We start from the raw sequence: 14586 nt of genomic DNA on the forward strand, positions 1-14586 counted from the left end.
GCTCCAAACCCTGCCCTGCAGCCAGTAAATCCTTCCAGTACAGGACATCAGCTGATCAGGAGAATGCTGGAATTGTCATTCCTTGCTCTGCCCAAGTTCATCCTTCTCAGAGCTGTCGTGGTTTATTTTTAAGCTTTCCCCTGTGCTTGCTTTTGGCACTTGGTGGGAACAGATCTAACATAAAAATGAAGTCTGTACACAGTTGGCTTCATGAGCTGGGGCAGTTTAGATGCTCCTGGGAGGACTGGGAACATTTGGCTGAGGAAGCACAGGCTGTTTTTGTGCTGTGCTGACAGTCCCAGGGAGTTCCTGCAGAGCCAGTGCCCAGCCCCAGCTCCCTGACACTGAACAACCTCCAGGAGAACAACCCCCCTTCCCAAAGCCCTGCTTTGCATTTCCCTGGGAAAAATCACCAGCCTTGCATTTCCCTGGGAAAAGGGCTGTTCTAGAAAAGCTGGCTCACCTCTGGCACTGGGGTGAGCACAGCTGGGACAGACCCAGACACTGCTCCGAGGGCTGCTCTGGACATTGGTCAGATAGAAATTCTTATTTTTTGCCTGTTTCCATAAAGTTTGCAAGAGGCCAGATCTGGTGCTGGCCCCTCTGCCTGGGTGTGGGCCAAGAGGCTCAAGGCACTGCATGTGAAATAGGAAACCAGGTGAAAGCTTCCCGTGGGCTTTGCAGTGTGCCAGCTGGACAGGCCTGGGAAGGCACAGTGCTTTCCTCAGACACTGATGGTGTGGAAAAGGAGAAGCTCCTCTGCTGATCCTGCTCCTACCCCATGGCACCTGTGCCTTGGGATGGCTGTGACATGGGCCAGGGATGAGAGGATGCTTGCACACAGCAATCCTGCCAGGCAGCTCCAGGCAGGAGCAGGGAATTCACTGCTCAGGGGGATTTTGTGCCCAGGCCTGCAGCATGGGGAAGGCAGTGAGAGCCTGACCTAGTTCAGCAGCGTGGGGGAAAACTGCTGGGAAGCTCCTGCCAGGCAGATGGAAAATCTGTCTGTGCTGCATGGCCAGGCCAGGCTCCAGCGGGGTCCCAGACAGCTCTGCTGAGAACACTTGGCAGCACAACTGACTAAATAAACAAACTGCACAGAGAGTGAGAGCAGCCTGAGACTCCTGCTCAGTGCTTTTTGTGGCAGTGACACACTGCAGGGGACAGTACAGCAGATCTTGTCCCCTCTGTGCTGCTTTTTAGCAGAAGCCTCCATGCTGTGACTGCCATGGTGGCCCCAGGGAAGCGGGGCTGGCTCAGGGACAGGTGTGGGCTGGGGCTGCTTTTGGGGGGAATAATGCTAAAACCAGGCTGACCCAGGGATCCCAAAGTTAAACATCCTGTGAGTGAGGTGAAAACATGGCAGATGATGAAATGCCTGATAAAGGAATAAACAAGTGATGCTACTGATATCTTACCCAATGCTGCTGAACTGGCACAGCTGGCCCAGACACATCTGACTGACAGCCTGGGCCAACTTTTTAACACAGGGTTTTCCAACACACACCTCTTGGAGAGTGTGTGGAGATTCCTCCCTAGAGTGGGAACACCCCTCAGGGCCACTCCTCAGGGCAGAGCCAAAGAGATTTGCCCACAGTCGTTAGTCTGGATGAGTAACACCATTCTCGAGTTAACACTTTTTGCTGTCTTTAGTATAATTTAGTAAACGCTTCAATTTGACTCCAAAAAGAGTGCACTGTACTGTACCAGTAATTCTGGGTACTCATACTAGGTAGCACATAATTCTGTTTAAGGCCTTTTTAGTCTTATCATTAGCATGATCAATCATTTATTTCTATATAAATATGTCTGGTTTGCCATCCTTCGTCCTGCAGGACAAAGTCACCCAAAGGTTCAGTCACCCTTTGCTGTTGCTGTGCACGTGCTGTGGGGGAGAAGTGGGAGTGCCCAAATGTGGGTGACCATCATTCCCAGCCCAGGACAGGGCTGTGTCCCAGCCTGGAAGGATTTCCCCTTGTTTATCTTCTGAGCACTCACTGGTTTAGTTGTTCAGTGCTGACCTTCCAGCCACGACTTTGTAACCAAATAAAATGATTCAGCAAATGCCAGAAGAGCTGAAATTCACCCCGAGGCTGGAGCAGCCTAAACACCAGCAATAACAACTGGAGTGTGCCTCACCAAACACGAGTGTCAGTGCTTTGGGGTTTGGGGGAGATACTAATGGGAAGGAAGAAATATTTTCCCACCCAACAGGCCTCCAGTCTTAGTGTGGGATGGTGATTTGAGTAATTTTTATTACCCTGCATAAAAGCAGTTTGGAAGTCTGTAAGCAGCCTACAGAGAGTGATTGTCCCTCTCCAAAAGCCCCCATAAAAATGAGTCAAAACCCTGTTCAAACTTAAAGGATGCCCTCGAGACCATTAGCTCTGCTTAGGAGCTGCAGCCCTGACCCATTAAGATAAAAATAAATAGAGCTTATTTTGGGAAGACGGAAGTGGGAACCAGCCCAATCACCAGTGAGCCACTGCCAGCACTGAGCAGATGCTGTGGAAAGCTTGGGGTTGTTGCTTTTTGTTCCATGCACCTTTTATTAATAATTGAAAATAGATTTCATAAATTCTGTAATTCAAAATAAATTCAGCAATATTTTTGAATCACCACAACTGTAAAATAAACAAGACACCAACAAAATGAGATACAATTTCCCTACTCCTACCTTAAAGCTGCAACTGAACCTCATGGCAGAGATCCTGCAAGAAGAACAAGAATTGTTATTTTATTTAGAAGCAATAAAAAAAATTCTGAAAAAAATAACTCACAGCTGGTGTACAGCAGGTGACCTCAAACCTCACCTCAGGCAGCAAACAGGGCAGGTAACACCAACAAGCTCTCCATTTTTCACAATTTTTGATTCCTTAGGGCTTTCTTTGCTCTCCAGCTTGTAAACAAGAGCTTGTCAGGCAGGAAAATACACCAGGGAAGCTGAAAGAGACAGTAACAAGCTCGGCAAACTCAGCTTTCCACCGCAGCACACCAAGGCAAGAGGGAGAACATCTGATATAACCCCTAATTAAGCTACCTGTAAGATGCTCTCAAAGCAGCCTCAAACCTTCTTCCTTAACAAAACCCACAACTTTATACCCAGTGAGCAGCTGGGGGTTTGGTTGTTCATCTCACAGGTGGTGAAAACTACTCCACCAGCACATGAAGAGAGGCCAAAGAAAGGGCTAAGAGCAGCAATATTTAACTTTATATATTCCTGCAAATAAACCAGGATTAATTAGACCAGGCAACACTAATGCCTCCCCAGCTCCCTCACTCCCAGCTTGTAATTTCCCATGTGAAAAAGGTTAATTTAGAATTAGTATCTCTTTATAATAAGCTTTCAGGGCCAAGGTTTAGCCCAACTGCAATGAACCTGTGATTTCAGGGGCCAGCTGCAGATCTTTCTCTTTGCTCCCTAATCAGAAAGAAACCTCCCTCACATTCCACAGCTGCAACCTATATAAGGGATGGGGCTCAGGCACTCTCGTTTTTCCTTGAATATTTGAGGGGAGGTATTTTTATTATTTTTTTTCCATCTACAGCCCTCAAGAGCATGGAGAGCACTTGGAGGATTTGTGTTTGTTTGTACTGCTGTTTGCCCTGGCTCTCTGCTGGTACCCAGTGCTCCCCCAGCTCCTGGGGCCAGGAGGGCTCTGAGGACGCCCCTGGGGTTTTGGCAGCTCCTGAAGATGCTGCCAGTGAGCTGAGCACGATGCTGCAGCTGCCCCGAGGTGGGGGAGCAGCCCATGCCCTCCTGCCCCCTCTGCTCAAGGTGCTGCAGGACCGCGGCCCCCGGGGCTGGCACGGCGAGGCGCCGCGGCTGCAGCCGGACTCCAGGGCCCTGCGGTACATGAAGAGGCTGTACAGGATGTCTGCCACCAGGGAGGGCATCCCCAAGGCGCAGCGAGGCCGCCTCTATAACACGGTGCGGCTCTTCACCCCGTGCTGGGAATGCGAGCACGGCCACAGGCGCCTGGGGACAGGTAGGTGTGCAGTGATGGGCTGGGAAGGTTACACGGGCTTTCTGTGTGCTCTGCGCTGGCAGCACGAGGTAAAAATATCTCCTCTCTTTCGAGCTGGTGCTATTTTAGTCCTGGAGGCTCTTCTCCTAAACGGTGGGAGTTTTTCATAGCCTACTTCTCCCTGAATGGCATTAGGCACAGACTTCACAGGCTGGGAAACACCACACAAGTGGTATGTACACGACAGGCTGATGTTTGGGGCTGACTCATCTCCTCATAAGTCAGAAAAAAGCCACAGGCAGATCTAAGTGAAGTAAGAAAAGTGGAAAAAATGTTGAGGCATAATGAGCAGCTCATTTCCTTCTACAGCCTGTCTTGGTTTTGCTTTTTTCAAAAAACCACAGCACTGGTATGAGACATGCACCAAACTGCCAGAGACTCCTCTCCTTGTCTGGTATGTTTGCTAGAGAAGAATCATGGCCAAAACCTGAGGGAAAAGTAGAATTACTCACAAATTAGGGTCAGAACTGGGATGGGTGGGCACCCTGTAACTTATGGGCTTACATGGCTTTTTAAATGTGGACTGATCACAACAATACCTAGAAATTGTTGGCTGTTAATCTTCTGAGGTGACCTGAGTTCTCCTGACTCGGATTTTTTACTAGAAAGACAGATAAACGGAAGCATTGCACTGCTGCACAGGAACAGCCCTTTGAGGTGGAGTTCATGGTTTGTATAATCTGGAGTGTTTAGTTCCTGTTACCCCACACCAGCACTGGAGAGACAACAGCTGGCTTCCTCCTGTGGTGGTTCTTTTAAAGAAATAAATCCTAATAAGTGTTAAAATCAGGGGGTTTCTTTGGTTTAATTTTTTAATTTTTAACTCATGTCCCTGACCAAAGTAGAAAGAAATATTACATAGTAAATATAAGGGAGGGCATCTAAATAGTTTTCTGCTGCTGCTGAATGATTTTTACTTATCCACTACAACAGTATTTATGTCTAGGTGGAAAAATAAGACACAGTAACACTACAGGAATTTGTTTCCCTTCCCAGGAGATGTTCACTCGGTGGATTTACTCTTCAACTTGGATCGTGTTACTGCTCTGGAGCACTTACTCAAGTCTGTCTTGCTCTATTCCTTTCACACATCTGTTCCCATTTCCTCTTCCATTACCTGCATATGCCATTTATCCCTTAAGGAACGTGATTTTTCCAGCCAAGTTTGTCCCAGCATTTCCCACTCTCTAGCATTTAGCCTGCACTTTGACGTTAGGAAACGCAAATGGGTGAAGATGGACGTGACTTCTTTCCTCCAGCCTCTGATTGCTACGAACAGGAGGAACGTCCACATGGCTCTGAACTTCACTTGTCTGATGGGTGACCCACAACGGAGCACGAAAGTGGCAAACGCTGTTAATGTGACACTGGTTCCCCCTTCCCTCCTGCTGTATCTGAATGACACCAGCGAGCAAGCTTATCACCGGGGGAGCTCACTCGGGAGGAAAAGCGGCAGCCCGCTCCTGGATCCTCCGAAGGGTGACAAAGGACAGGGCAAGCCCCAGGGTAAAAGGGCGTCTCGCCAGAGACGGAATGACAATCGGAGAGCGGCCGCAGGCGCCCCGCCTCATAACCCGAAGCAGCTGGCGTTCCCCCAGCACGAGTGCGAGCTGCACAACCTCCGCCTGAGCTTCAGCCAGCTGCGCTGGGACCGCTGGATCATCGCCCCGCACAGGTACAGCCCCCAGTTCTGCCGGGGCGACTGTCCCCGCGCCCTGGGCCACCGCTACGGCTCCCCGGTGCACACCATGGTGCAGACCCTCATCTACGAGCGCCTGGACCCCTCGGTGCCGCGGCCGTCGTGTGTGCCGGCCGCCTACAGCCCGCTGAGCGTGCTGACCATCGAGCCCGACGGCTCCATCGCCTACAAGGAGTACGAGGACATGATCGCCACCCAGTGCACCTGCCGGTAGCGGGGCCTCCGCTGCGCTCCACGCCGCCTTTGCACTCCCAAACACGGGTTTTAGCTTTGTATTCTCAAGAGTTCTACAGAGGACTGAGCAGCGTTGCTGTAACTCCGGGAGCTGGGTTTAGCACGGGATTAGAAGGAGTTCACATCAGAGCACTGATTTTTGTACTCACTCAGCCTTTCTAGGATGTGCAATTAAATGTAAATAGCGTCTTTTTATCGGGAGAGTTTTGCATTTAGAATGGGGGAAAGGTTTCAACTACTAAATGTCTATTTTTAAGCTGCTTTATTACAGATTAAAAAAAAAAAAAAGAAGAGAAATAAATGGCTATCACACATACCCTGACATCAGTGCCTGCTACTCTGCCTCTACAGAAACCTTGTGTGTGACATCTCCAGCAATGACTAGGAAGAGAAGAATGTCTTTAACGTTAGAATTATTTCTTGAGTTGTTCATTCTCTTTCCCTCCAGCTCTTCCAAGCAGGATGACAAAACCCTTCCTCACAGTTCTATAAAGAGTTACCAGGTTGTGGGTTTTTTTGTTTTTCTTCTGTTGCACTCTTTGGGTTTTCACAGCTAAAAGAAGGGTAAGAATTTAAGGGCAGCTGTGGGTAATTTGTGAACACTTAAATCAAGGCACTATTTTGGTAACAACTGACATTAGGTGGGGGTTCTTTTGAGCCAAGAACAAGGAGCAGATGTCCATGGGGTGAGGGCAGAGGACTGGCCACTGGAGCCACACTGCAACTGGTTTCTGAAGTAGGAAGAATTGTTTTAAAAGCTTAATCCCCAAAAATGGTTTCTGAAAGCCTTAAACGTGTTGATGTAAATGCTGCTCAATGGGTTTCATATTCTGAAATGTGAGGCCACAGCTTTGTTTCCTCTCACAATGAAACTGTAAGAAGTGCCTCAACTCTAGATGCTTTCACACCAGATTTTTACTGTAATTGATTTATTATGATTTATTTTCTCCTCCTAGACTTGGGGTTCATACACAAAACCTCTTAGCTTTAGTGGGGGTTTTTCCTGTTTGTTTGTTAATTAAAGGCTGTGGAGCAGCACCATCTTGTAAAACTGGTTCAGAACATCCTTTAACTTTGACTTGCTAAGGGATTAATAAATAAATGCTGTAACTTTCTGGACTCAGCCACCCAACCAGCCCCTACCTTGGCTCCTGAGTGATTTCAGAGGCTGGGCATTCACCTGGCAGAGCAGGGGCTGCTGTGAGGTGTCACTTGGACATTCACCTGGTCACTGAACCCAGGGATGTCAGGGTGTCTGGAGAGCTCCTGGAGGTGCAACAGGCACAAATCTGCCCAAAAAGTGAGGCTCCTGCTCTGGGTTTCAGTCTCTGACTGCTGAAATCGAAGTGGCTGACACCAAAAGCTCAAAAGAGGATCTTGGTGTTACACAAAACCATGCTGGTCCCAGCACTGTGGGTGGTTGGGTGAGTTTGGGTTGTATCACTCCTGTTCATCCCTCCAAAATCCTGGAATTGGGCTTTCCTCACCTGCCAGAGAAAAAAATAAATGGAATTGTTTCCTGAGACAAACCCTTCTAATTGTGGTGAAATGTTTAATGTAGTCCAACAGTCCTAATATATTCCAAAATTTCATTAATGGGGATCATATCTAATATAGTCTAATAGTAGTATATTAAATATGTGTAATATATTGTAATTGTTCCAATAATGTTGAGCCTAATATATTCTAATAATAATTCCAACAATGTTGAAGAAGTTTAACATATTCTAACAAATCTAATATGCTGTTAATATTAGTTTAAATAATGGCAAATATGTCTAATATATAATGATCCAAATAAAGTTGAAAATGTCTACACTCTAATAATTCTACTGTAATTCAAATAATGGTGAAAATGTCTAATATTCTAACCATTCTCATCTAATAGTTCCAATAATATTAAGTATGCCTAATACTTCTAATATCTTCTAATAAATTCAATTATGTGGAAGATTATTAATTACACTATAGTAATTCTAATAATGATCCATTAATGCAGAAGCTGATATATTATTATAATTCTAATATATTTGAATTACACTTACAATAACGTTGAAGATCTCTAATATAGTCTAATAATTTAAATAAGTTTGATGTTGAATACATTCCATGACTAGAATAATATGGAATATGTCTAATATAGCATAATAATTACAATAGACTTTATTAATCCTTCCAGTAATATAGAAGATATCTAATATAGTCTAATAGTGATTTCAATTATGCGGTAGATGTCTCATACATTCTATTCATAATTCCAATATTGTTTACGATGTTTATTGCAGAGGAGTGGCGGGATATTTAACTTTTAAAAGCCTTTTCCAGCACAAACTATTCCACAATTCCGCGATTTTCTGCTTCAGGCAGCCCCGCTGCTCATCTCCACAGTCGCCACACAAAAGTGGAGTTTTTTCTCAGATAATAATTTATTTTTCATGGGAACCCCACAATCGCCACACAAAATGGAGGTTTTTCTCAGGTAATTAAATTTATTTGCCATCGGAACTCCACAATCGCCACACAAAATGGAGGTTTTTCTCAGGTAATTAAATTTATTTGCCATCGGAACTCCACAATCACCACACAAAATGGAGGTTTTTCTCAGGTAATTAAATTTATTTGCCATCGGAACTCCACAATCGCCACACAAAAGTGGAGTTTTTTCTCAAATAATCATTTATTTTTTCATGGAAACCCCACAATCGCCACACAAAAGTGGAGCTTTTTTCTTAGACCTTATTTAATTTTCATCGGAACTCCACAATCGCCACAGAAAAGTGGAGTTTTTTTCTCAGATAATCATTTATTTTTCATGGGAACCCTACAATCGCCACAGAGAAGTGGAGTTTTTACTCCGACCTTATTTATTTCCCATCGGAACCCCACAATCGCCACACAAAAGTGGAGGGTTTTTCTCAGATAATTATTAATTTCCCATCGGAACCCCACAATCACCACACAGAAGCGTTTTTACTATTTTCGTTCCCGGCGGATTCCCGCCGCCGCGCGTCCCCTCAGCGCAGGGCGGGCTCATGGCGCCCTCACAGCCCGCCGCTGCCAACACCCAACTTAGTGTAAAGTGTAACTGATTTACCTGACAGCCATTTCCCCGCCACTGCAAACACCCAACTTAGTCTGATTTACCCCACAGCCATTTCCCTGGCCGCTGCAAACACCCAACTTAGTGTAACTGCTTTACCCCACAGCCATTCCCCGGCCAATGCAAACACCCGCTTTAGTCTAATTGATTTCCCCCACAGCCATTTCCCCGCCGCTGCAAACATCCGCTTTAGTCTATATATCCGCTTTTCCCCGGCCCCTGCAAAAACCCGCTTTAGTCTGATTTCCTCCACAGCCATTTCCCCGGCCGCTGCAAACACCCAACTTAGTGTAACTGCTTTACCCCACAGCCATTTCCCCGGCCGCTGCAAACACCCGCTTTAGTCTGATTTCCTCCACAGCCATTTCCCTGGCCGCTGCAAACACCCAACTTAGTGTAACTGATTTACCCCACAGCCGTTTCCCCGCCGCTGCAAAAACCCGCTTCAGTCTGATTTCCCCCACAGCCATTTCCCCGGCCGCTGCAAACACCCAACTTAGAGTAACTCCGCTTTACCCCACAGCCATTTCCCCGCCGCTGCAAACACCCGCTTTAGTCCAACTCCGATTTTCCCCACAGCCATTTCCCCGCCGCTGCAAACACCCGCTTTAGTCCAACTGATTTTACCCCACAGCCATTTCCCCGGCCGCTGGAAACACCCGCCTTAGTGTAACTGCTTTACCCCACAGCCGTTTCCCCGCCGCTGCAAACACCCGCTTTAGTCTGATTTACCCCACAGCCATTTCCCCGCCGCTGCAAACACCCAACTTAGTGTAACTGATTTACCCCACAGCCATTTCCCCGCCGCTGCAAACACCCAACTTAGTGTAACTGATTTACCCCACAGCCATTTCCCGGCCGCTGCAAACACCCGCTTTAGTCTGATTTCCCCCACAGCCATTTCCCCGGCCGCTGCAAACACCCGCTTTAGTCTGATTTCCCCCAGAGCCGTTTCCCCTCAGCCCGGGAAGCGCACCCGCGCTGCCCCGGAAGGCCCGGCGCAGCAGTTCCGGGGCAGCGGCGGCCATTGCGCGGTGACCGCGGCGCCGTGACCGAGGGGACAGCGCGGCCGCCATGGGCAAACACTTCGGGAACCTGGCGCGGGTGCGCCATGTCATCAGCTACAGCCTGTCGCCCTTCGAGCAGCGCGCCTTCCCCAACATCGTGTCCCACGGCGTCCCCAACGTGGGCCGCCGCTTCTCCTCCCAGGTGTTGAAGGTGGTGCCCCGTGAGTATAGGAGGGATTCCCTCCTTTTTTTTTTTTTTTAACCTCCTTCGTGGTGTAAATTTGGGGAAGGGGAGCATTGAGGGGTTGTGGGATGTTGTAGGTAGGTGCTGTGCGCGGTGCAGTGTCCCCTCACTGCAGTGTCCCCATATTGTGAATGTCCCCTTCTCCCAGTGAAATCGTGAAATCCCCTTATTCCAGTGTCCCCTCCCTGTCCTGTCCTTTTATCCCTGTGTCCCCCTCGCTACATCGTATGCCACTTTATTGTGACTACCCCCTTACTGCAGTGTCCCCATATTGTGAATGTCCCCTTCTCCCAGTGAAATCGTGAAATCCCCTTATTCCAGTGTCCCCTCCCTGTCCTGTCCTTTTATTGGTGTCCCCCTCGCTACATCGTATGCCACTTTATTGTGAATACCCCCTCACTGTGAAAGTGCTGTTACTGTGAGTGTCCCCTCGCACTGCAGCGTGTCCTCGTTCCACTGTCCCTTTATGGAGAGTGTCCCTTTCTCGCGGTGTCCCCTCGTCCCGGTGTCCCCTGACCGTGCCTGTCCTCTGTCCCTGCCAGCCCTGGCCATCGGTTACCTCATTTATTCCTGGGGCACGGAGGAGTTTGAGCGGCTCAAGAGGAAGAACCCGGCTGACTACGAGAACGACCAGTGACCAGGAGCAGTGACAGGAGCAGTGACAGGAGCAGTGACCTCGTGGCTGCAGAGCTCCCTGGGGACCTGCTGTGCTTGTTCCCATGGCTGCAGGGGATTAACGGGGGAGATAAGCCTTGGTTAATAAACTGTAACTTTGCCCCATGACTTTGTGTGAAATCCGTGTCTTGAGCTCTTTGAGGTGAGGAGCATCAAATCCCTCGTCTGGTTCTCTCTGTACAGGCAGATAATCAGGCTGAAGTTCCCTGTGCTCGGATGTTTTTATCTTAGAGCACTTCCAGCCGTCGTAATTCCTGTTTCTTTGAAATATTCCTCAATATAAAGTGCAGCAAGGGCTGGTTTGAAATTGTTCCTTGTCTCGTTTATTTTTCCCATCACTGGCTGCTCCAGCCTTCAGATCTGTGAAAAACAAACACTGCCTGGTTTGGTATTGATTAAAGCTGGACGGGCTGGCCAGTGGCTTGGGATTTGGGATGGACCCTGACCTCTGGCTGGAGGCTCACTCTTCATGGGAGCCCTGGGCAGAAGATGAAGGGGAACAGGTACAGGCTGCACCAGGAGAGGTTTCATCTCTGTGTAACAAAGGAATTTTTTGCAGTGAGGACAATCAGTCCCTGGAACAGCCTGGGGCTTTCAGGAGGTGACTGGACGGGGTGCCAGGTAACCTCCTCTGGGCTCCCTTCCCACAAATGCCTGCACCAGCTGATCTGCCAAGGTCCCTTCCAACCTGGGCTGTTCTCTGATCCTGTGATTCTAATTATCTAGTTACAGTAATGTTAATTGGGTGTTTAATACACTCTGGTATCTCATCAGTGGTAAGAGGCTGCATTAGAACCTCCTTGAAAACTGCTGGGAGAAGCAAGGCTATTTAATGCCTGAGGATGATTAAAAAAAATCAGCTGCTGGTAATAAAGTTGCTTAAATATGTGACAAATTCACCCTGTGTCTCTAAGTATAGAAACACCTTCACTGTTGGAAGCTCAGAACACTTGGCTGGTTCCTTTATCCTAATTTTTTCCTCCCAGCGTTCCACTGACTGCCTCCAGCTCCCAACCCATGCAGAGCAATATGTTGGTGTTCCTGCTGTGCTATTGCTGCAGCTGTCCTGGGAATTTATCTTATCTGCAGGGCAGGAGTGACGTTTTCCTGTGTGACTTTCCCTGAGTGTTCAGGGCTGGGCTGTCAGGAAGACAATGATGCTCAGGCTCTCATTTTGGGAAGCTGCACCGATGCAATTTTTATAGCTCCATGCTGGAGTATTTTGTGGTTCACTGTGGTTCACTCAGAGCACATGAGCCTGAGCTCAGCCTCCTGTGTTTCCTCCAAGCACAGCCTGAGGTTGGCATAAGTGGCAATAAAATCAGTCAGCCAGTGCTCCCAAGTTATGCCAAAAATATTCTGTGCTTAACTGCATTTTGGGTTGCTGGTATTTTCTAGGCAGCTTAAGCAAGTAGGGAGCAACAAAGTGGCTGCTGTGGCTGTTAGCTGACAGAGATGCAGAGGGGCAGATTTATCGCAGAATGAGCTCAAAGCCCATCCAGTGCCACCCCTGCCATGGGCAGGGACACCTTCCACTAGCCCACGTTGCTCCAAGCCCCATCAAACCTCACCTTGGGCACTGCCAGGGATCCAGGGGCAGCCACAGCTGCTCTGGGAAATGTGTGCCAGGGCCTCCCAGGGAACAGTTCCATCCCAATATCCCATCTATCCATCTAACCCTGCCCTCTGGCAGTTTGAAGCCATTCCCCCATGTCTGTCACAGAACACGGTGTCCTGCTCACGGTGCCGCTGAGAGCCGTGGAGCTGGGTGTCCTCTGGCCCTCCTGAGAAGCTCTCCTGGGCAGCTCAGCCCCTGTGTGCTGTCCCAGGAGCTCTGCTGGAGGGCAGCAGCTGCCCGGGGCTCTGACAAGGTCCGTGCTCCTGCTCACAGACAGCTGGGCTGTGCCTGCCCCAGGGGCCAGACTAAGGCAAACAGAGGGGCAGCGGCACCGCGGCCACGCGCCAGCCCCGGGCACGGCCAGCCCACAGCGGGGTCAGTGCTGAGGGCCACGGTCAGCTTGGAGCTGCTCCATCAGCAGCCTGTGGCTACCCTGCCTGGCTATCCCCTGCCCCATCCCGCTCCTGCCTGGTCAGCCCCTGCCCCTGCCCCATCCTGCTCCTGCCCCATCCTGCCCCTGCCTGGCCATCCTCTGCCCCTGCCCTGCTCCATCCTGCTCCTGCCCCATCCTGCCCCTGCCTGGCCATTCCCTGCCCCTGCCTCTGTTCCATCCTGCCTCTGCCCTGCCATCCTGCCCCATCCTGCCCTTGCCTGGCCATCCCCTGCCCCTGCCCCATCCTGCCCCTGCTCCATCTTGTCCCTGTCCCATCCTGCCCCTGCCCCATCCTGCCCCTGCTCCATCTTGTCCCTGTCCCATCCTGCCCCTGCCCCATCCTGCCCCTGCTCCATCTTGTCCCTGTCCCATCCTGCCCCTGCCCCATCCTGCCCCTGCTCCATCTTGTCCCTGTCCCATCCTGCCCCTGCCCCATCCTGTCCCTGTCCCATCCTGCCCCTGCCTGGCCATCCTCTGCCTCTGCCCTGCCATCCTGCCCCATCCTGCTCCTGCCTCATCCTGCCCCTGCCTGGCCATCCCCTGCCCCTGCCCCATCCTGCCCCTGCCCCATCTTGTCCCTGTCCCATCCTGCCCCTGCCCCTGCCCCATCCTGCCTCTGCCTGGCCATCCTCTGCCCCATCCTGCCTCTGCCTCATCCTGCTCTTGCCCAGCCATCCTGCCCCTGCCTCTGCTCCATCCTGCCCCTGCCCTGCCATCCTGCCCCTGCCTCTGCTCCATCCTGCCCCTGCCCTGCCATCCTGCCCCTGCCCCATCCTGTTACTGTGCCCACCCATCCCAAACCTTCCCAGCCATCCCAGCCCTGCCCTGCCATCCTGTTACTGTACCCACCCATCCCAACTCTGCTCCCCCAACCTCCACCTCGGATGCAGCCCCTATTCCCAGCTGGAATGGCTCCTGCCAAACTTGTGGCAGTGGGAGTTCGACCCATGGGCATTTCAGAATCTGAACAAGGTGCTTGAAAAGTTTTCACTCGTTTATTTCTGTTCTCCTTTGGGCAATTATTAGATGTGGCAAGAGAGACATTTTGTGTTTCTTTCCTCACACCTCTGCCGTGGGTCTAACTGGCCTGTGGGAATTGTGGGCATGGAAAGGACCAGCTCAGTTACGATCTTTTTTTCCCCAGTTTTTTGCACAGAGCAGTTTCCTGGCTGACACAGACAGTCTGATGCAATTAGTGACCCAGAAGGACAGACAACGATTCTGATATATCATCATCACAAAGTACCAGCCTTCCCCAGCCAAAAAAGCTGAGAGATGGTGACTTACAGAGGGCTCTGCTGCTCCTCCAAATCCTGTGCTTCATGGAAGAAGTCAGGGCTCCTGCTGCTGCCTTGTCCTCCTTTGTGTTTTACACTAGTGCCTGATGGGAACAGCAGAAATCAGAATGCAGATGCATGAAAAGGAAGGACTCCATGGGAAAAACAACTGAGAAATTCCCAGCCAAATATAAAACAAACTTTTGAAGTTCAGCTACTTGTCTGCTTTATTTACTGTCCTATTTCCTGCCCTTAAAATCCAAGAAGGTAA

At 49.8% G+C, this 14586-nt stretch overlaps 3 protein-coding genes across 3 annotated transcripts in view; 2 read left to right on the plus strand and 1 right to left on the minus strand.

Moving 5' to 3' along the window:
• Positions 1-3385: 3385 nt before the first annotated feature.
• On the plus strand, positions 3386-6285 carry GDF9 (growth differentiation factor 9). The gene is made up of 2 exons (XM_066329439.1): positions 3386-3989; positions 5025-6285. The coding sequence occupies exons 1-2, from the start codon at positions 3560-3562 to the stop codon at positions 5939-5941; spliced, it is 1347 nt and encodes a 448-aa protein (XP_066185536.1). The 5' UTR covers positions 3386-3559; the 3' UTR covers positions 5942-6285.
• A 3787-nt stretch (positions 6286-10072) lies between these two features.
• Positions 10073-11095, plus strand: UQCRQ (ubiquinol-cytochrome c reductase complex III subunit VII). Its single transcript, XM_066329450.1, has 2 exons — positions 10073-10289; positions 10855-11095. The coding sequence occupies exons 1-2, from the start codon at positions 10136-10138 to the stop codon at positions 10947-10949; spliced, it is 249 nt and encodes an 82-aa protein (XP_066185547.1). The 5' UTR covers positions 10073-10135; the 3' UTR covers positions 10950-11095.
• A 2936-nt stretch (positions 11096-14031) lies between these two features.
• The window catches only part of AFF4 (ALF transcription elongation factor 4), a 40676-nt gene continuing 40121 nt past the window's right edge, over positions 14032-14586 (minus strand). The window contains exon 24 of the mRNA XM_066329435.1: positions 14032-14419. The gene's annotated coding sequence lies outside the window, so the exon portion shown is untranslated. The remainder of the gene's footprint in view (positions 14420-14586) is intronic.

Source organism: Sylvia atricapilla, chromosome 14 (genome assembly GCF_009819655.1).
Source record: "Sylvia atricapilla isolate bSylAtr1 chromosome 14, bSylAtr1.pri, whole genome shotgun sequence".
Taxonomy (NCBI): domain Eukaryota; kingdom Metazoa; phylum Chordata; class Aves; order Passeriformes; family Sylviidae; genus Sylvia; species Sylvia atricapilla.

What these genes read in the sequence shown, in the direction of transcription:
- GDF9 (XM_066329439.1), top strand. Translation starts at nt 3,560, where the DNA reads ATGGAGAGCACTTGGAGGATTTGTGTTTGTTTGTACTGCTGTTTGCCC. An exon ending in CCACAGGCGCCTGGGGACAG is followed by an intron (nt 3,990 to 5,024) that starts GTAGGTGTGCAG and finishes TTCCCTTCCCAG; the next exon opens with GAGATGTTCACTCGGTGGAT.
- UQCRQ (XM_066329450.1), top strand. Translation starts at nt 10,136, where the DNA reads ATGGGCAAACACTTCGGGAACCTGGCGCGGGTGCGCCATGTCATCAGC. An exon ending in GGTGTTGAAGGTGGTGCCCC is followed by an intron (nt 10,290 to 10,854) that starts GTGAGTATAGGA and finishes TGTCCCTGCCAG; the next exon opens with CCCTGGCCATCGGTTACCTC.